The 21,624-nt window shown below is 47.9% G+C and overlaps 1 protein-coding gene across 1 annotated transcript in view; it reads right to left on the minus strand.

The window, feature by feature from the left end:
• The window catches only part of LOC144115348 (WD repeat-containing protein 11-like), a 155,009-nt gene that overhangs the window by 27,991 nt on the left and 105,394 nt on the right, over window positions 1-21,624 (minus strand). Inside the window, 3 exon segments of the mRNA XM_077649735.1 lie at window positions 2,969-3,135; window positions 7,390-7,531; window positions 12,355-12,559. Coding sequence (XP_077505861.1) covers window positions 2,969-3,135; window positions 7,390-7,531; window positions 12,355-12,559 — 514 coding nt within the window.

A 21,624-nucleotide genomic window follows, 5' to 3' on the forward strand; every position in this document is an offset into this window, starting at 1 on the left:
AATACAAGCAAACAAAATGCTGCCCTCAACTTGATTTTCACACGGATTCCCATTCACATATCACTCTCCAACTGACGACACGGGGAGGGACCAATCAAAGCAGCCTATCTGAGCACGTCATGGAAGTTTGCACACCATGGTTGCCTAATCGCTGTAACTCATTCTTGCCAAGGCTGGTAGCGCCGTCTCCATGGTTACAACAACCACGTGAACGCCCAGCTGACCCAGCGATGCTTCATCGTCACGTCGTTGGCGCAGAAGAGAACACTGATCAGTGACGTTACCTGACTTATGAGTCCGAACGTGATCCGAGCTCGAGCGTGAGATACTGCAACGGAGTGACGGCCTGCGCAAGATACTAGATACATTTAGCAAAGTGCGTACCGCTACTGCTTACTGCCTACCATGGCCCATCGCTGGAACGCACTGATTGGTCACGGTGAGCAAGGCGCGCGCGCTGTTGACGGGAATGTGGCACCATCTGGAGCCACCGCCCGGTGATCCTCCACAAGCTGACGATGCACACTGCTAAACGTGAAACGAATGGCTTTTTTCTTTGCATCCTTCCTTGGGACCAAAACGAAGGCTTGTTGAGTGCAATGGTTCGATCGGATTGATTCCGCAGAGCCGTTCTCAGATACATAGAGAGTAGCCATAAGTGTTGTGTGCTAGGTCGTAGGATGTTTACAGAGAGGTGCAAAGTCCTTCGATGCAGAACGTAGCCAGAGCCTCTGGTGGTGTATTTTTGTTTTACTTGCTTTACAGCGCTTTTATCTAAGGCAAACAAGTTGGTTTTGTTGGTGTAATATAAAACGCAAAAACTTGGCAAAACATATCTCTATTTATTAACGCAATTTGCAGTATATGTGCTGTTTGTGCAATTATCAAGCTCCCGCCAAGTGATGTCATATCCGCTGCTAAAAACCGCCACTGTATGATGACACCGTCAGAGCCATGAATTTGTTTTTGCGAGCTAATTAAAATATTAAAAACCGGATTATACACAGTACGACCAATGCTAATAGCATCACTAAAACTCATTTGATGCAACCAGCAGGGAAAACAATGCACTGATAATGTGTTTCGGGGCCCCCTTAAGCAAACTATCGCCCTATGCATGCAGATCACAATAAAACTGCGCAGCAGCATGCAAGATAAATGTTGTCAAAAAGTGAGCCAGCTACTTGGGATCACAGCGAGAGTGCTTTTTAAATTCAATAATAGTTCCAAGCATTCCGTGCACCAGTGAAGGATTACTGCCAATAATGTACATTGGCAGCAGTGAGGACATTAAGGTTGTCTGCCGAACTTAAATAGAATGAAATAAAGGCGCTTATGACTTGCTTCATTTCTCGCACAGTCCACTGGACAAAACATCTTTGCACCCGGTGTGCAAGTGCATGTGTCCAGTATGCTCGTGGTCTCCAGTGACAAGTTTCTCGCAGCAGAGCCACAGCTTTGATTTGTGATGCACTTCATAGTTGCCTTAACTGAATGTCACTCGGACATTCTGTTGGTTGACCCACACAACAATCAAAGTTTTTCTTCTCTTTTTCTGTTCCCAAAGTATAGGGGGGTCAACTAATATGAAGTATCAACCAGTATGCAAGTAAATATGATATGGGAGCAGGTAACAATATATTTGTTATGAAAATTTAAGTCTAATGACGAAGATGAATGTTCTATTCCCTCTTAGCTATTAAACTATCTGAGCTAGGCCATTTTTTAAAGAATGCTGACAAAGTGACCTGCTTCAATAAAAATTTTCAATTTTCATTTTCTGCTCTTACTGCTACCATAAACCCAGGGCCACCGATCTATAACACTTTTGTAACTTAGGCCCGTGTGCCAAGTGCTGTCTGGACAGAACCAATCTCTGCTGGTCCAGACTTACTCCATGCTTCATGTCAACCCCCTAACGGACACATTTTCTTTTTTTTTAAACAGTACCAAAATGGTCATTGGGTACCCATGCTGCTATCTGTAGGCAAAGAAAAAAACTTCTTGGGATGAGCCCTACTTGCCTTAAAATGAACACAAAATGCCAGAAAACTCGTGAAAAGCTGGACTCTTCAAGTGCCAGAAACGACGGTCAGCTTATGACGAGCGTGGCTCATCCAAGTCTGCGGGGGTGAAACCAAGTGAGCAGCCCTGTGCCTGTGCATTAAATTGGCCAAAACTGTCTAGTCTCTTATTACAGACCCATATTTCACTAGCCTATGTGAGCTGCATATACCTAACATTTACTGCAATGTATTGTCCGCTCTTATCTGGAAACAGCATCTCGAGAACCATCATTAAAGGGACCCAGAAACGGGCTCTCAATAAGGTTGCAACATGTCTGGGATGTTAAATGATGCCACTGCATAACTACCCTCCAGCAAGAATTTTTTTAATGCATTTTGTGGAAGCTGAGCTATATGCAGACAAAATTTGAACTTCCTCGTCTTCGCGCCTTTTCCTCTCCTCTTGCACGCCAAAAAGGCGGCGCTCCTCCGCTGGCCCAACCCACTCGGCCCCTCCCCTACCTCCACCGGCTGTGTGTGCGCGGAGTGGCTGCGACCGTGGTAGTGCGTGATGTTCGAAAGAATTTTCCAATGTGAACCAGTGATAACCCCCAGCTGCTGACATCACTTGCACGACATGACGTCGTACGCCAGGTTTCGCGCGAAAGTCCGGCACTGCGCGTCGCCACAAGGTGCAAAAGCGGGAATTTTTAAAAATGTATTGTAAATTTCCCGCTCGCTTTGGATGTCTCGTACGCCACATGGACGCGGTGGCCTGTACTCTGTATAGTGCAAGCATTTTAAAGCCAAGCTCAAACACCCCTTTCTGTGGCCCTTTAAAGTTTTCTCCATTTGGTCATGCTTTGAAAGCCAGCTTTTGTTTGGCGTGCCTTGAAATTTTGCCACCACATAAGGCAACATTGTGCTAATCGGCTGCACCAGCACAGCACCGCTGGTCTCACCTCAGTGAGTCGCTGTAGAAGTGCTCACTGCCAGGCTCCGTCTCAAGCAGCAGCTGCACAGCCTGATCGGTCTGGCCCAGCAGGAGCAGGCGGGAAGCACAGCGCTGTGTGTGGCTATGCAGCACACGTTGTCGCTCATGCAAAAGCAGCCGCTCCAGCTGCAGAGCCTGCAAATCAGGAGCAGAAATGACTCTGTACCAGCAGTGGAGCCTCGCCATGAAGAGCACCTAGTTAAAGATGTGCCTGTTATCTTCTGTTGGCACTTTTCAGACCCTACCTTTATGCAGGCTACGTTCATTATCTTCCTGCTGGCAGCAAATAAAAAAAAAATTGAGTGATGGTCAGGAATATTAAGCAGCTTCGTGCTCACATCCTGTGCTGAAGTAACTAGCAACTATAATTGGTGCACATCCATCAACCATTCACAGCAACTCCATCAGCTGATGCCGCAGCCATAGTGACAAACTTCTTTAAAAATGGCTACTGGCACTCAACAGTGCGCCTTCATCGCAAGAGTCGGCAAGGCAAGTCTGCTGCACATACATTGTGATGTTTACCTAATAAACATACTTGTGATCAAGTTGTGGCAGCCATATTTTTGTCGCATGCCCTTTGCTGAGCACTGTGAAGTGGAGGGAAAATACCAGTGAGTGCCAGATTAATTGCATTCACAAGCTGATCCCACCATGCACCGACACATCGGTGGCCAATAACTATAAGGTGGCCAAGCTCATTTCATGCACTGATTGTGAAAGCCAGGCAACATGTGCATCACAAAGCTGAGTCATCCATATTTGCACCATGTGTGTGTGTTGTGTGTGATATAAAATGGGAAAAATCAGAGCATTGGAGTAGTAGCATCGCAGCAGATAGAAAAATGCCAGCGAGAGCCAGCGCCATTGCATTGCCACAGCCGATTCTGCCACAACTGTAGGCTCGCCGTCACCAAGATCACCAAGTTTTGCACTTCAAGAACTTTTACTTGTTTAGTGCCAGCCCAGCGCCTGCTCAACAGAAGATACACACGCTCCCGTTAGTGCAATAAAACCAAGGCTATATGAGGGCAAAGTTATTTTGTATGTGTTTTAGCACTAACACTGTGTACTTCCCCAACAACCGTGACCATATCCCCAAGCCACTCGACGCTCAGGCTCTCTTTGCTCTCAGGAACACAAAGTATTTTCTCATGTGACATAATCATAAGCCTGACTACACCCACTGCAGAGCAACGGCCGCTCCCATGTCTCTCCAATTATTCCTGTGCTGTTCCAGCAGCTGCCACCTTATCCCCACAAAGTTCTTAATCTCATTCGCCCGCCTAACTTTCTGCCACCCCCTGCTACGCTTGCTTTCTCTTGGAATCCACTCAGTTACCCTTTAGGACCACCGGTTATCTTGCCTTCGCATTACATGTCCCGCCCAAGCCCATTTCTTCCTCCCGATTTTGACTAGAATGTCATCAACCCACGTTTCTTCCCCGACTCACTCTGCTCTCTTCTGATCTCTTAATGTTACATCTATCATTTTGATTTCAATAGCTCGCTGCGTTGTCCTCAATTTAAGATGAACCCTTTTTGTTAGCCTCCACGTTTCTGCCCCGTAGGTGACTACCAGTAAGGTACAGCTGCTATATACTTTTCCTATATGTGGCTCATTACAAAACCGCTGCTTGTGTGCATTGGCCAGTTGTCTTGGTGAGGAGATGAGAGTGCACTAGACGTGCTGCACAAGAGGGAAATGCATTCTGATACCACGAGCAACCTGCATTCATACGCAGAATGCATGCAGACATGAACAATGTTTATAGATATACTTCAGTTTCGAAACTCCTCGCTGCGCTCATGGGGAGGAGCCGGCCCGCTGCGGCTCCTGCAGTTGACGGTTGAGGTATCAGAGCAAGCGTCTGCTAGCACCCAACGTTGCGCTTGTGCAGGCGGTTCCGAGTTCACTGGTAGAATGTTTGTTTGCGACCCTCTTCGACAACTAGGCATTATTTCAATAAGGCACGCTTGTTTTATCGTGTGGACAAAAGTTTGAGTCGGGTTGGCTTGTTTTTTTTTTGTTTTTTTTTTTGTATCACTATATACGTTGCGCACCCACTCCTGCTGGCACACAGCAAAGAGTTGCGTCTGCATGCAGTGTTCACCGTGCTGACATCTGTGACAAGAGTGCCCATGAACTAGTGTTCATATGACGATAATTTAGGTGTGTTCCAGTATAATTTGAAAGGTATTTGCTCGTTACCTGTCGTGTCAGGCCACCGCAGCCCCGTGCCCACGTGTCCCGGCAACGTTCAATTCTTTTAAGTGCACTCAGCACTCCGTTCTTCTGGTTTATGCTGCTGCTCATGATGCAATATTCCTCAGTGTAGTGCTTCATGATATGGTCATCACTGCAGCACTGGGCAAGGTAGCATCGTTCGAATGCAAAAATTTCTAATGAAGGATCACACCTCGTATCAGGAAAAGCAATCCCCCAAAATTAAGTGACACCATGCAAACTATTATGATTATGATTATGGATTTTTATGGCGCAAGGGCATCTATGGCCAAAGAGCGCCATGGCACAACGTATTTTTGATTTCTCAAGGTGGGGCCAAAGACCTATTTCCCAAGCATTTCATCCTAAATAAGCAGAGCACCACACCAGGGGAAAGCTTGTACCCGTTGTATCACCGGTGGGCAGCCGGCGACACTGGGGATCGAACCCCGCACCTCCCGCATACGAGGCGGATGCTCAACCACTTATGAGAACTCTTATGACGTCTCGGAGAACTCTTATGACGTCATAGAACGGAGTGACGTGAAACGTGACGTAAACGCAGACTCCGTGATTTCGGGTGGCTAGCGGTGCGGTACAGCAGCTGCCGAAATGAAGGCTACCGCCGCCGCATGTTGAAGGCATCTATCGGCGGTCGCTACCGTCGCTTCGTTTACGTTTGCACCGGTGTCTTGCCAGCGTTACGATGAATCGCATTCCCGAACCTGACGACGTAGTTCTCGCAAAAACTCCGGCCTGCATTTCAGAGACCTCAGCCCCACAGAGCGTGCGATGCTTTTGAGGGAGCACGGTTAGGTTAGGCGCCTGCGGGTCGTTTCCCCCTTCCGCCGTGAGGCGGAACAATGCGCACCTCGCCGAATCAGTCTGGCTGGGCCGGCGGCAGCTGGCACACTCGGCGTGAAATAGACATGTTCCAAGACTCCGCCAGTGCAGTGCGGTCAGTACGGCGAAGCCGCCGAACGCGTCGGCGGTCAAGCGCAGTTGGAGCATAGAGGGTCTCGCTTTGGCCGACGTGACGTCGCCGTGCAGCATGCGCGCGCGTTACGCCGGAGCCTGCGCTTAACCGCACCGCTAACCAACGTATTCAGTGGCGGCATCTATGGGAGCCACTGAAACCCCCCGCCCAGTCAGTGAATAAAAAAAAAATCCTGTGCCGAGGCTCGGAATCGAACCACGGCTTTTGGCGTTTGAGGTGGAGACGCTACCACTCCGCCACAATGGGTCATGATATAACTATCAATAAAGGCGCATCTAGTGAATGCATTCTTCCGATGGAGAAATCTCCGCGCTTTCGCTACGTATATTCTGGCTTAACAGAGCTAGGCCATCAGCAATTTTTCTTAACTGCCTTGTACCTTTTCTCCCGTCCCTAATAAACGATTTCCGTTAAGTAGTTTGAAGTTGACTGGCACAGCCGGGAATGTTTCGCCGGGCAGGCGTGCGAATACACAAGTGCTGCCTTGTACGATCAGCGACCATCGTGCCATCATAGTTTTTCATTGACTGTGGCGATCATCTGACCAGACTTAACAGGCTCCTTCTTGAAGCGGCACTTGGGGTTCCTCTGCTGTTCGGCGCTTTTATATCGAGGCGCGTCAAAAACAAAACCACGGGGCACGCAAAGCTCATAGACGTGAAGCGACATAACAAATTGAAACTCTCCTGGCCGCCTGCGGCGCCGCCAAGCATCGGTTTTCTTTGCTTCCAACATTCAGGTTTCTTTTTGTCTGCTTTCCTTGTGCGATAAAAGTGCACTATTGGTTCTAAAACAAAACTTACTTCAATATTGAACTGCACAACCTTCCTTTGTCGGCCTCAGAGATTCGCGACACCATGTAGGAATAAAAATTCCTCCAAGGTGGCGACTCTTGTCCTATGACATTACCACGCTTGTACTTGCGAGATTGGCCTGTGGCGGCGATACCTGTATTTTGGTTCTTGCTATTTTCTACCTTACAAGAACTTTGTTTTCAGTAAGAGCGGTGTTTTTGTGATCAGGAGCTGGTATTCTATCGATACAAGTCAACTTCAATTTCTCCTCAGTGTTCCTTTAAAAATTGTGCAAAGTCTTAAGTGAAACACCCTGTATAAAAACTTAGAATTTATGAGATATGACAATCTGGCTAGAGTACTCAACTCACTTTGTAAGCTGCATCAGGGCACAGCATGTCATAGTAAAGTGCCAGTGGTGCAGTACCGCCTTCTTCAACATTTTGCTGGTTTTTCGTGAGGTAGTACTGAGCCACACTCCAGAAGTGGAGTCCTTCTTCATCTCCAAACCAGCTAAAAGCAGAAAAGCAACAAGGTAAGGCAGCATTTTGGGTGCAGGAAAGAAGGCAGATAAGTGACAGAGTCTACAAGTACCAAGTCTAGTAGCAGAAACCATTTATAGTAAAGAGACCGACAAAAACCTTTACTATTTCAGTAGGACGTTCCTGCGAGCTAGTTGGTTCATAGCTCAAGAAATGTTAAAGCTGCGCAATAGACGAGGGCAGAGGAAATGAGGAACACACAAAACACCACTGGCGCAGACTGCCAACTGTTTATTCATGAAAATGCAACACAGTCTATATCAAGCGAAATCCCCATCACGTGACCGCCTCGTCACTCGCACATGTACAGATGAAATAGATTTGAGAGCACAGCTGACTAACCGTGTAATACTGCTGAATGCTAAAGAACGATATAAAAAACAGTATAAAAACTTGAAGCAAAGGCAAACTGCACTAAATAAAAAAGGAAAAAGCAATATTAAGTGAGCATGACAAAGATGAAGACAAAGCAAATGACATTCAACAATAAACCAGAGTAAAGGCGAAGTGGAAGGGATGCATATGTGATTCAACAATTAACCGGTGTAAGGGCGAAAACTGAGGGAATAGAAACATGAAGGCAAGAAACAAGGCAACAGACAACCAGAGTAAATGCCCAAAACCAACAGTCGACCAACAGTCCACGGGCACTTGGACCGCGAGCACGTACAACGCCGCCAACGACGCCGCCAGCGATGCTAGCCTGAGCACTGCGAACGCCACCTCTACGCCGGCTACTGGACCCACGCAACGCTGCATCAGCACCGAACCGTTAGCACGAGCGCCGACCGCTAATAGTAGAACGCTAGTAGTAGACGCTAGTAGCAGTGTCCCCGGTTCGTTTGTATCGGTAGTCTGTGTTTTGTGTTAGTTTTGTTTGTTAGTTTTGTGTGCTAGTGTTTGTGTCACGTAGGGTGTATTAAATGTGCATCTGTGTGGGTACATCTGTCGCCTAGTCCATTCTTTCGGTTCGAGCATTCACCGGGGATCCGTGACAGATGGTAAAACAATGGAAACATACCTGGGCATGAAACAAATGTCTGTCCTTACGCCTTCATATGTGTACTTGCTGCCGAAAACGAGGATTTTGAGGCGTAGCTGTGACCAGATGGCATGTGAACTTGCCGAGGCTTTTTTCATAAGGAACAAAAGAGATGATGGCGTGAGCGATACCTCGATAAGAATTTATCAGACAGAAAGCAGATTTCTGGCTTGCACTTAGTGATTGACATGGAGGTGTGGAAGGTATAAGTATGCGTTATTCCTCTAAATAAACCCAGTCGCGAGTCTGCGCCCGTCCTTGTGCCCTTCTCGTCTGTGTTTGTATTATTTTGCACAGTACCTTTACTCAACGATGTGTACTAGCTTACGATTGTGTACGAATGCCATTACAAATAGATTTTATCGGGGATCCCACTTTTCATGCTTTTGAGATTTAACAGCACGTGTGAGTTCCACAGGCGCATCATATATTTCAGACCTGCAAGGCTTGTTCTGAGGGCACTGCAAGATGATGCCGCTTTGACGCTATGGCAGGTGTGGTCATGACACAGTGACCATCTGTAACAGACTAGTCAGCCCGAGAATGTGCTCTCTATTTTTAGGAACCAAAAATTATTCACCGGAACTTGTTCCATTCAGTGTTTCACAGTGGGAATAATGATTCAGAGAAAACTAGAAAAAAAAACGCAAGTTGCTGTGCATCGCGTACAGTACTATGCGAAGTTTGGGGCTGGTATGACTTTAACATGCCTTCCTCTGGCCCTTTAGTGCACCTGCTATGGTCAAAAATCAGTGCACCGAACATGTCAGGCAAAAAAAAAAAAAAAAAAAACCAACAGTACAACCGTTAACGGCATGCCTATGTTAAGTTAACAAAGCGAAGTGTCATCGTGAAGCACAGCCAACAGCAGCACATTTAGATATACAGAAAAGTCGTTTGGGTTCAATATAAAACGACTAAAGCTATGTAATCTCTGAAGATTAGCATGTATCCTGAAACAAATACTGCATGAAAGTTTTCGTGCTGCGTGTAAAAGCAAGTACTAGCACTGAAGCAATTGAAAAACAAAAGTGCTCCAAGTGCTGTTGGAACCATGTGGATTTTAGTTGCTTTATACAGCAAGCAATGCCCACTGGATACAGCTTACTTATAAGTGTACAGCTTACTTATGCCTCCCAATCATCCTTAAGGAGTCACTGTAGAAGCCTCGCAATGGTATAACACAGAGAAAATTGTCAACATGTGCCGGGTAGTGCATTACGTCACTAGGCATTCTCAAAAAAACACTTGCTCCTTCAAGCCTCGGCTGCTGGCTTGCACGCTTTGCCGTCTGGTCAGCACAGTGAGTAAACAGCATGCTACTTAAATGTAATACAACTGGTGAAGCCACATCGCATTAAGCAAATTAAAGCTTGCTTGACAAAGCGACGAACAGAGAGGCATGCGGATTTGCTGTACTTGTCCAACTGACTGAACCTAGCTCTGTAGCAGCTCTTATTCAAGTGGCCACAACAGAAACAAGTAGAAAACACTCTTATTGTAGCCCTCTTCAATGTGGCACTTGCAAGTACTAAAGTATTCTGATGGTTTTGGTGTTTTTTCGGTCTTCCTTCCGCACTTCTAGCCACGGTAGCTGCATTCGTCCTATCACACAGTGCGGCGATGTCCGCTAGGCGACACTAGTGGTAGGCGGGGAAACTCCAGCGCAGGTTTCCTATACGATCTCTGGAGAATACAGCAGCCGATAAATTTTTCAGACTCCAATAATTTGAACTTCAGCAATATCTCGGACTTCGTTCAGGACAATACCAGTTGTTGGGCGAGTTGGTGCTGACGATGATCCATAACAGCGCGACAGACGGGACAAAGAAGAGGAGACACAACACACAGCGCTGTGTGTTGTGTCTCCTCTTCTTTGTCCCGTCTGTCGCGCTGTTATGGATCTTCGTTCAGGAACTGTCATACATCCCATAGGAACAAGTACATATTCACGACCGATATTTCAGACCATGTGAAGCCCGTCTGTTCAATTTTTCGGGCTAAAATTAACACCAGAAATGCCAAGGAGATCATTTTCCGATCAAAAGTTGGTTTTTTCGGCTGAATATAGACACGAGCGGGTATTGCTGCTACAACCAACCAGTCCTGCGCTGCCGCGAAAGGCCCCATCTTGGATTTAAATGGAGCCACTCGGACCGACTGACTTGGATAGATTTGGCTAGGTGTGGCTGTTTGGTGTTCAACGTTTCCACACGAGGTAATGGCATGATGGCAGGCTTTCCGTTGCCATAGAGGTGATCTACAAAGACCGCGCCATCGCTCTGAAAATGGGACAACTGCAGCATCCACCGCACCTCGGACGATGCCGCCAGCGGTGCGGGGCAGATGGACGAGGGTTCTTACGGAGGTCCTTGCTTCCGATCACTTTTTCCTGTGGGTTACCTCTCTCAGTCTTTGCGAGCATCATTGCCCATGTGAAAACATACTGTTCGCGTTTCACGGTGCATGCATTCGTTTGCAAAGGACCAGAAAAAAATGCTTGAATCATCCGAAAGTTCGTATCATTGAAAGAGCCTGAAAAACTGTCGAACTGCTTGCATCACGGTAAATTTATCTGGTGAAAGACTGGCCAATGGTTGTCTGACTTGGAGATGAGAACATGCGGTAATGACTACTTTTCATATTTTCATCAAATGTTTTAGTATGTGTATACTGCTGGGACCATCGAAGCAGAACTGCTTCAAAATCGTAAGGGCGTCCTGCATCCTTCATGGTGCAACGTGGTGCAGCTCCACTACTACCACATCACACCCATCATAAGCGACACCGTTGCGTGTGAGCAGACTTCAGCGCACAAACGATGGCATGTGATGAGTGTGCAGTTTCAGCACAGCACTGGAAGAATAAAACAGTGCAGTGAGGAGAGAAAACACCAGTGACGCACCAAGCAGCATCTGAAACGGTGCTCAGCTGGGTTAGGCTGGGTGGCTGATGTCAGCTGGTCAAGCTGCCGTCTCTGCGGGCTGGTGAGACGTTCAGAAAACCAAAACTAAATGGTCTAACTGTACTCAGAGTTGGGGACGTCTGTTCGTCATCATGCCTAATGTCACATGCACATCAGAAGTGCACAAGCGACTTTGCAGCATGGAAGTCAGGTTTTGAGTAGGGCTATTATGACAATCTCTTGCCGTGCCAGCCATACCTGGACGCTGGTATGACATGGAACTAATCGGAAGGGTAGAAACTTGGGCGAGTCGGTAACGGTGTGTTGTGTCTGTCTTTCTCTGTCCCTTTGTCCCGTTTTGCGCTACTCTCACTTTCCACGAACTAATCGGCATGGGAACCGCAGCATCCGATGCCATAGACTTATATGGGCGCCGGCCGGGACCGAGCCAACAGTTCAAATTATCTGGATTTCTGAATTAACAGGATTTGAATTAATGGGCTCTTACTGTATATAATTCAATTCACAACCAATTTTTATTATTCGTATTTGCTTCGCAACCAAATATTTGATATCTGCACATCTCCAACATTTGTGTGGCGTTCAGCTCATTATCCTGCAAGTTATATGGACAAGTTTTCCTCCAACTTTCCGCTCAGACTAAGCCAGACATAACAAAAGTGCAAGATGGTTCAACACATCTACATGCCCACCACCCTAGCCGCTACAGGAAGCTTTATTACCAGCTCCAATAAAGCCCTGGGTGGTGCAAATTCCTCACAAACTAGCATGTCATTGTCCCAGCCACAGCAACATAACCAAGCCGCTAACAAAGCACCATACTGACCCGGCCACAGCCAGGCTCCGCTGGACCACATCAGCCCTGGCAGGCACCCTGCACTGGAGGCTAGCCAGCTGCAGGCGCTCATAAAGACTGGCTTCCTCAGGCAGCTGCTTGGGTGCTATGCCCGGGGTCAAATCTGGGTGCTGGAGCAGAGACTTGAGGAGCAGGGCAGCCTTGGGTGGCAACAGCTGAGGCACAAAGGGCACACCTGCAAAGGTGAACTTAGATATGAACCTAAGCAGTCATGAAGAGCACCAGGTGCTGGCCAAACAAGGAAACCAATGGCACGACATGACTGTCTTCCTCTCAACAGCCTTGACACCTACACGTGAATAAAGCTTCAGCCCAAGAATGGGATGCCCGAACAAACAGATGTGCTTACCTTTTCTCTCTGTACAGTTTTCTTATTATCCCAGTTTGAGCTAATCAAATCACTTGTTTACTCATACATTTCAGCCGACCCAAAACAAACCAAACATTTTTGTATGAACAACAGTGACTTCAATGAACATTCTTATGCATGAACAGCTTTGTGAATATGGCCACTGATCAGCTGATCCTAAACACAGCATCTATGACATTACTCAGCTTTAGTAAAAGAATGCCCTTCTTGAGCCACCCACAATTGTATGGCCTTTGCAAACCATTGGCGTCGCTTTTTCTTGACAGCTGTCAGGTGGTATGGAATCTGAAGTGCTTGGAGTCCAACCAGTACAAATGAAATGTGTTTAAATAAACCGTGCATTGCTAATTGAATATTGAACCGTGCATTGAATGTTCGGAAATTTCAAATACCAAATCGAATATCTTCGTATTCAGTTATTGGAACGAATAAATAGTGTATGTTCAAACTTATTCCAAAAGAATCAAATATGACCTCAAATTTTATAATACTTTTCGAATAACTGGCACGAAGTTCGAATAAGGCCTGCCATATTTTTTTCCATGACTCAAAAACAGGGACCATACATACAACATTACCATACTGCCGTGATCGGTATGCATGGGATAGAGGGTTCATCGCCACTGTACAGTCCATTTGTGTGGTGGTCTTCTTAATTCTGATACATGGCCTCAGAGATTAAACGACGCGGCAGGACTCAGGCAATTTCAGCAAACCCAGCCTTATTGCCTAACCTCGGAGGCCATGCCTCATATGTAAGCTCTTGCCCGTCTCATGCAATGAGATGAGGCACTAGTTCATTATATACCGTTATCAACAGCAAAAAGTACTTTTCCTATGAGCATGACATGACAATGATAAAATTAATGCACTGAGTTTGTGCTGCGGCCTCAAAATTGGAGATCATGCAATGCTGCTTCTTTTAACAGATACAACTAGAACTGCAAAAGCAGCACTTCGCTGTTCCTCATGACTGCTGACTGAATATTCCCACAAGTATCTAATATGCATCAACATATCTGATTTGTATTTGATTTTCTTCTCTCACTATTCTATTCGTATTTGATTCAGTTTGAAAAAAGTACTATATTCGCACACCCATACTTGTAATGTACTTCGCGGGAATTCTCTTTGGTTGCAATCATACCATATTTTGACATGATATCTTACTAAGAAATTTATAAAATAGCAGTCACCCTATCCGTGAGGAATAAACGTGCATTCACAGCCACAGGAGATAACATTTGTTGAAAAACAACGCAAACTAGAATGCGCTGTTTTTCACGACGAATATCCTCCAAATAGCCCAAACTTCTGCTCTGCTAGTCCATTCCAGAATGGTGCAGGTGTGGAAGCACAGCAAAACTTATTTGCATGTTGCTGAAAACATGACACTACATAGTGACCGTGGTGCCCCTGGCATTTTACATTTTTATAAGTACGGTGGTTGCAGTGCAGTGCTGGCCCAGTTTGTGCGGCATCTCTCCCTTTGAATTCTGCTGAGCAGAGATGATGGCCTCCCAAAAGGCCACAAAAATGGATGTCTGCTGTTTTCATGGCGTATCTCTTTCATTACCAGCGGTGCCCAAGGAATGTGCGTAAATCTGACATCCAGTGCCATCTGGTTTTAAAAAGAGTAATTACATGGTAGGAAGAAGCAGACAAGCCGTTGAAGCGTGGCTAGCACTGGCTCGTCAGCTTTCTATTGGGTTCGTAGGCTTTCTGTCTCAGCTTTACTGTTCCAAAGAGCAAGAGCTCTTCAAGATTAGTTTAGCAAAACAACTTGACCGCTACAATTGCCTGCCAACACCAATACCGGCCGTGCTGTTGCAGAACTGTGGGAAGCACGCCACCATTGAACAGGTTTTTAAGTAAAACGCCTGTTTAGTGTTCGTTTTTCGCTCCAGTTTGCCCGAGAACGGCGAAAGCATTTGCACAGAAAATTGTGTGGCCGCCGGTGAGGAAATCCTATCAAGCAAGCAAGTTCCGTGCCAATGCATGGGTCAACATTCAAGAGGACTTCCCCGCGCATGCACAGTAAACTTGTTATTAAGCATTTGTTTTTTGTGTTTCTGAAAACCTGCGGCAGTATATCTTAACCAGGCTAAAATCTGTTGACCTTGATTGCACTTTGCGCGTTGTAATTTACAAGCATGCAGCGTATGATTGTAAACCAATGAAAATATATTGCAAAACTGTACTTTCTTGAGCTAGTCAGTACAGGTTCATCAGGTAAAGGCAAAGCGACTGGAACAGGATGAAAAACAGCGCTCTGTCTATCTACTTCTTTCATCCTGTCCTAGTAGCACTGTGCCTTAACCAACGGAAATATACCTAGGCGTGAAACAAATGCCTGTCCTTGCACCTTAATACATTGTACAGTAACAGCCTGTTAATTCGAACCCGGTTAATTTGAACTTACGGTTAATTTGAACTGACGCCCAGGTCCCGGCGTAGCCCTGTGTATTTCAATGGGGGAAAACTCACGATAATTCGAACAAGTCAGCATCCGCTACGGTTAATTCGAACTAGGAGCCGCTGGCTGACACTGGTCCTTGTAGATAGAAGTTGACCCATAGCAAGTAAAACATGCTCCAAATTTACCAGAGATGCAAAACAAAAGAAAACAAAAAAAGCTGGGTGCATGAGGCTCACGGAGTCTGTGTTCCGGTGCATGCTCTAGCAGGTTTTCGCTGCCGGAGCACTCGCCCGCGCCGATGATGCTTAGGCGCGAGCCGTTCCAGGTTTTCGTTGTGTTGCGGTCACTGGGTCGCAATCATGTGGTGTAAACAATGTAGTATGGCGGTTCGGGCGATGACGGCTTTTGTTGGTGCCGCGAGCGCGAGCTACGTAGACAATATGGGGTCACTCTGCGTCCAGCCGGCCGGGAAGGCGAAGTTCCGTGCCAGCTACACGCAGGCGTTATTCAAGTAGGCAACACGTTTCCCCAACCCGTGGCGCAGAGTCGCAGCCATGGCAAGTCTAGACGAAATAGGCAACGGCAGGGCATGCTAGGAAATAGTTTATTATCCAAACGCGAGTCAAAGCACACTGCGGAAGAAGCACACTACGGTTCTATCCGTAAAATAGATGTTCAGTGGCTCACCAAGTCGTTGACGTCGACCGGCATTGGGTTGGGGGCCAGCGGGCAGCGAAAGGGTTCCGGGGCACTAAGGTCAGGTCTGGCGGCGAGAGTCCCTTTCCCGCCGCGAGTTCCCCTTTTTATCCCCTCGGACATTGCCTCCCTAGCAGCAAATCGTTACCGTCAAGCTTAGGCATACAACCCTCTCCGCAGAAGGCAGCGCGCTGCCGTGACGTCACATCAGTGCTGGGGCGGAAATGAGCAGAGTTGGAGGGGTGCCTTCTCTTCACATTTCTGGTGGCCAGCGCGCCCGTGGAAGTCACGATCGCCGTCGGCGCGGGGAACGAGGGGGGGGGGATACCAGTATATCCCACATCCTCCCCTCCTTAAGAAGCCTCCCGAACACAGAAACAGGGACAACATTACTTGATCTCTGCCATCCAGAGATCGTGGTTCGATGTTCTTCGGCTTCCCCAGGTCCATCAGTTGACGGCCGCGCCACGCCCCCGCCGATCAGCTACTGCGCTCCGATGGATTGGCCTCCCGTGCAATGACGCTGTCGAAAGGCATCTTGCTGTTCCGGTGAATTTCGATGACCGCCTGCTTGGCGCCGGCTGCGATGGCTTGGAGGCCAGGTGTATGGCTGCACCACCCTGAGGTACTGAGGCTTCAGGGCCCAGGGCTGCGGCGCTTCTATGGTTGAGGCCGCGGTTGGGCTGCCCTGGCATACCTGGTCAGCAGGCGAGGGCCCAGGGTTGCGGTGGTAATGGGGCCCATGGCAGGCGGTGGCGTACAGTCGGCGGGTGGCCAGATGCAATGTGGCGGGTAGCCGGGGTGGCCAGGGTGGCGACTGCAGGTAGCGGGCGGGGCATAGCGTCGGGCCTTGGGCGCGGCGCGTTGCCGAAGCTGGATGGTGGCTAGTAGTTGGCAGTGGAACGGTGTCGTTCTGATGTGCCCTGCTTCTTTTCCATCTGCGCTGAAAAAGGTCAACACAGATGTAGCCAACACCCGCAGCGCGTGCTACGTGGCTGTTCGACCCTCATGAGAGTCATGAGGGTTAACGTAAGTCACTCTTGCGTGACACTGATCGGCATGAGCGGCCCGTACGTCCACGCACCTAACGAGACTGCCTGCCTGCTCGCGCCTTCGCTCTAGACTGCGTGGGCAGATTCTGTTTCTGCCTAGGGCGCAAATTATAGCGGGACGCGGGGTTCGCCGGCTGATCGCAGCGCTCGTTATCCGACTGCGGTGCGCGTCGGGCTGTGTCCTCTACCCACTCATCTCGCTGCACGTAACGTTTCAGGTCGCATACGTGCACCGGCCCGCCTGTCGTTTTCGACCGCAAGTTCTCGAGCCTGTAAACGAGTGAGGAAAGTTTCTCCCGCACGCGGAACGGCCCGATCCATTTCGGCGCCAATGAGGCCGCAAACTGTTTGCTAGGCTGCGGCGAGCCTTGCGTAAGGCCTCTGTCATGTTAGCGTGCAGCTGCATTGCGTATTCAGCTCGTGCTGACGAAGCGACTGGCGTCTTCCTGCTGTCCGATAGAATCCGGTCCATCGGATTTAGCAGCTCTCTGCCCAGGTTGAGAGAAGACGGCGCATACCCAGTTGAGCGGTTAACGGTCGAACACAAAGCAAACGCGATCTCCGGCAGATAGGAGCCCCAATCTTTGTGCCTCTCAGAGTACGTGACAAGCATGTGCTTAACGTTGCGATTGACTCGTTCCGTGGCGTTCAACTCAGCATGATAGGTGGTTGTTTTCTTGTGCTTAATGCCGAGTGCAGCGCACGAATCAACGAACACCTTCACAGTGAAGTAGGATGCGTTGTCCGTTATCAGCTGCTCTGGGAAACGGAACCTGGTGAATACGTCCATCAGCTTCTCCATGATCACTCGTGCCGTCAACTTCCTTAGGGGGAAAAGTTCAACCCATTTGCTGAAGTGATCCGTGACCACCAGCAAGAACTTGTTCCTACTCAGTGTCATAGGATACGGTCCCATGATATCACACGCTGCTATATGCCAGGGAGCCTGGCTGTTAATCGGGTGCATGACGCCGGGTGGTCATACGCCTCGAGGCTTCACACTTTGGCACACATGGCATGAACGGGCGTACTGTATTACGTGCATTTTCATGCCAAGCCAGGTAGCAAAGCGACAAAACTTAGTGTAAGTCTTGGGGCTGCTTGCATGCCCAGCGATGCACGAGTTGTGAAAGTAGCGTAACAGTGCTGCTCTCAATGCTCGCGGTATCACCACCTTGAACGCCTCGTTTGTGTTGTTCTCGGAGGGGATATACCTCAGCAGGACGGCGTCGAAATCCAGCAGATACGAATCCATCGCACTCACAGCACTACCAGCTGTTTCCAAGCGCTCCGCACCGACAGCAAAACCAGCTGTCTTTGTGTGCGCCGCCCTGCTCCCGGAACCTGTCGAACACCTTTAAACAAAACGGATCCTTCTGCTGAGCTTCGAGCAGCTCCTTTCTGCTGAGCACGATCCCCACGGAACTCGCGTAGTCCACGTGGTTCACGCTCTCGCCCTGGATCAACGGTTGGTCCGCGTTCCTTACATGGGCTACGGCTCAGGTCTGTACCTCACTCTCTCCGGCTGTCGGGCGGTCGGTCGCTTGACCTTCCTCGCACTGGACAGGCGCTCGCGAGAGTGCATCAGTCACAGCGTTGTTTTTCCCTTTGCGGTAACGCACGGTGAAGTCGTAACGCTGCAGCAACAGGGACCAATGCGCTAGGCGGCCGCTCGGCTCGCTGAGTCGTCTCAGCCAGGTGAGCGCCATGTGATCCGTCTCAATCACAAATGCCACCCCATCGACGTAGTATTCGAACTTACGCAGAGCAAAAACTATCGCGAGACATTCCTTCTCTGTCACCGAGTAGTTTCTCTCTGCCGGCGTCAACGAACGGCTCGCGAAAGCTACCGGACGGAGAACGCCTTCATGCTCCTGAAGCAACACTGCTCCTAAGCCCAGGTCGCTTGCGTCGGTTTGAATCACAAACTCCCTGTTTAGGTCGGGTAGCTGCAACTCAGCCGTGTCAGCGAGCACTTTGGTGAGGTTGCGCAGTGCATCCTCTTGCTCGTGACCCCAACTCTAGCGCTCGCCTTCCTTCAAAAGCTTTGTCAAAGGCGCCTGCAGCGCTGCGCAATCTGGGATGAACTGGCGATAAAAGTTCGCCATTCCCAGGAAGTGTCTGAGACCGGCTAGATCTGTGGGCGACGGAAACTTAAGCAAAGCCTCAAGCTTATCATCGCACGGCAGAATGCGGCCTCTGTCGATCGTGAACCCCATCAGTGTTATTCGGGTCACGGCGATCTGTGCCTTCTTCGGGTTCAAAGTGATTCCTGCGGACCTCAGCCTCTCTAGGACATCCTCAAGTGGCGCAGGTGTTCTTCGGACGTTTTCGAGTACAACACGATGTCGTCTAGGTATGCGAACGCATGTTGCCACTTCGCATCTCCCAGAACACGGTCCATTAGGTGCTGATAAGTAGCGGGTGCTCCTACCAAGCCAAAAGACATTCTCTTGAATTGGAAAAGCCTCTGTGACAAGTGAAAGCAGTTTTCTCCTTGTCCTGCTCATTCATTTCAACCTTCGTCAACCATCAGTCAAATATATCTGAGACTATAAGAAGGCTGACATTCAGAATACTATCACCGAACTGGACAGGTTTCTTCATTACTTACGCATGTCCTCCACTTCAAGAACAGCAAATGAAAATTGGCTGCTTTTCAAACAAAAACTGTTATCACTCGTTCACCGATATGTACCCCTTGATTGCATTCGAGGCGATGCCAGCAGACTCTGGTTTTCTAATGCCCACAGAAAACTTTCAAATAAAAAGAAACGACTCTTCTGGGCAGCAAAACATTTGGCTAGCGCCTTGTGTTAGGAAAGGTATTTCTCTTGTCTTCGCGATTACACAAAACTTTTACGATGCCCAAAAAGAAAATTTTATCATCGGGATCTACAGGACATTATTCGCTCCGATCCAAAAAAATTCTGGAAACTTTTAACTCCCGGCATTAGGTCATCACATAATATTTCATTGGTTAGCGATGACTGTTCTGAAGTTTCACCAGACAAATGCGGTGATGTGATAAATTATTACTTTTCCTCAATTTTTACTAATGAACCGACCTTAGATATCCCCCCCCCCAACCCAACTTTTCAGGAGTAAAACCAGTCAAAAAACGGGACACAGCGAAGAGACGAGGCACACACACGACGGCACCAGTCGTCGTGTGTGTGCCTCGTCTCTTCGCTGTGTCCCGTTTTTTGACTGGTTTTACTCCTGAACATGTACCAACTGACCCAGATTTCAACACTACTGCAATGCCAACTTTTCATTTTCACAGATGCCGCCCGTTATTATCACTACACATGGTATCATAAATCTTACTGAAAAACTTAGTTTCAAGTGCCCCAGGACCGGATAATATATCATCTAAGATACTGAAATGCACCAAGGACATATCAAGCCAGTTTCTGCAAATAATATTCGTACAATCGATTGCTACCGGCTTAATTCCACACGGCTGGAAGCTGAGCAAGGTAGTATCGGTTTTTAAAGCAGGTAAGCGATCTGATTCTTCTAACTAACGACCGATTTCACTAACATGCATTGCTTGCAAACTACTAGAGCATATAATATATTCACAAGTTGCATCTCACCCTGATTCCAACAGCTTCTTTTTTCCCAACCAGCACGGCTTCAGATCCGGTTACTCATGCGAAACCCAACTTTTCCATTTCACAACCGATCTTCACCTAAATTTAGATTCTTTATTTCAGACGGACGTCATATACCTCGACTTATCGAAAGCTTTTGATCATGTAACTCATCAGCGCCTTTTAGCCAAACTTTCATGCTTGTGTCTTGATCCGCTGATACTAACATGGATTCGTTGTTTTCTATCCGGTCGTTGTCCATTCACTGTTATCGATAATGTTAATTCGCCCCCAGCTGAAGTTCTTTCTGGTGTCCCACAGTGCTTGGTGCTCGGCCCACCTTTGTTTTTAATCTTCATAAACGATCTTCCTTCCAGCATTTCATCATGCATTTGTCTTTTCACAGATGACTGTGTCTTGTACCGTCGCATAGCCACACACAACGATCAGTTGTTGCTCCAAAATGACTTAACAGAATTGAAGACTGGTGTTCGACATGGCTAATGAAGCTGAATGCACCTAAGTGCAAATGCATGCAGGTAACACGCAAGCGCACTAACCTCATATTCGTTGTACTCAAGCACCCTTTCCCAAACTGAATCATACCGTTACCTTGGAATTCACATCACCAGCAAGATCTCCTGGTCTTAGCACATCACGAAGATTGCAGCTGATGCATTGAAATCACTCGAGTTCATCAGATGGCACCTCAGCTTCTCCCCTCTCTCTATTCGCAGTCTAGCTTACAAAACTTTCGTCCGAGCCAAACTAGAATTTGGCTCCCCAATTTGGAATCCAAATCAGGATTACCTAATCCATAGCCTAGAAGCCATTCAAAACCATGCAGCCGGATATATTTCATTCGACTATGACACCCACTCATGTGTTACCAATATAAAATTATCGCTCAACATTGAGCCGCTGACACACAGACGAAAAATCGCCAGTTTGTCATTATTTCATAAGCTATACTTCTGTTTTCTGCCACTTCGGGACGCTCTTCTGCTTCCACCTTTCCGAACATCACGCCGTCTCTTCAACTCCATGAGCATTCTACGTCTGCACGGCTCTTCAAACGCATTTAACAAGTCATTCCTGCCTCTT

The sequence above is a fragment of the Amblyomma americanum genome, chromosome 1 (genome assembly GCF_052857255.1).
Source record: "Amblyomma americanum isolate KBUSLIRL-KWMA chromosome 1, ASM5285725v1, whole genome shotgun sequence".
Lineage (NCBI taxonomy): Eukaryota > Metazoa > Arthropoda > Arachnida > Ixodida > Ixodidae > Amblyomma > Amblyomma americanum.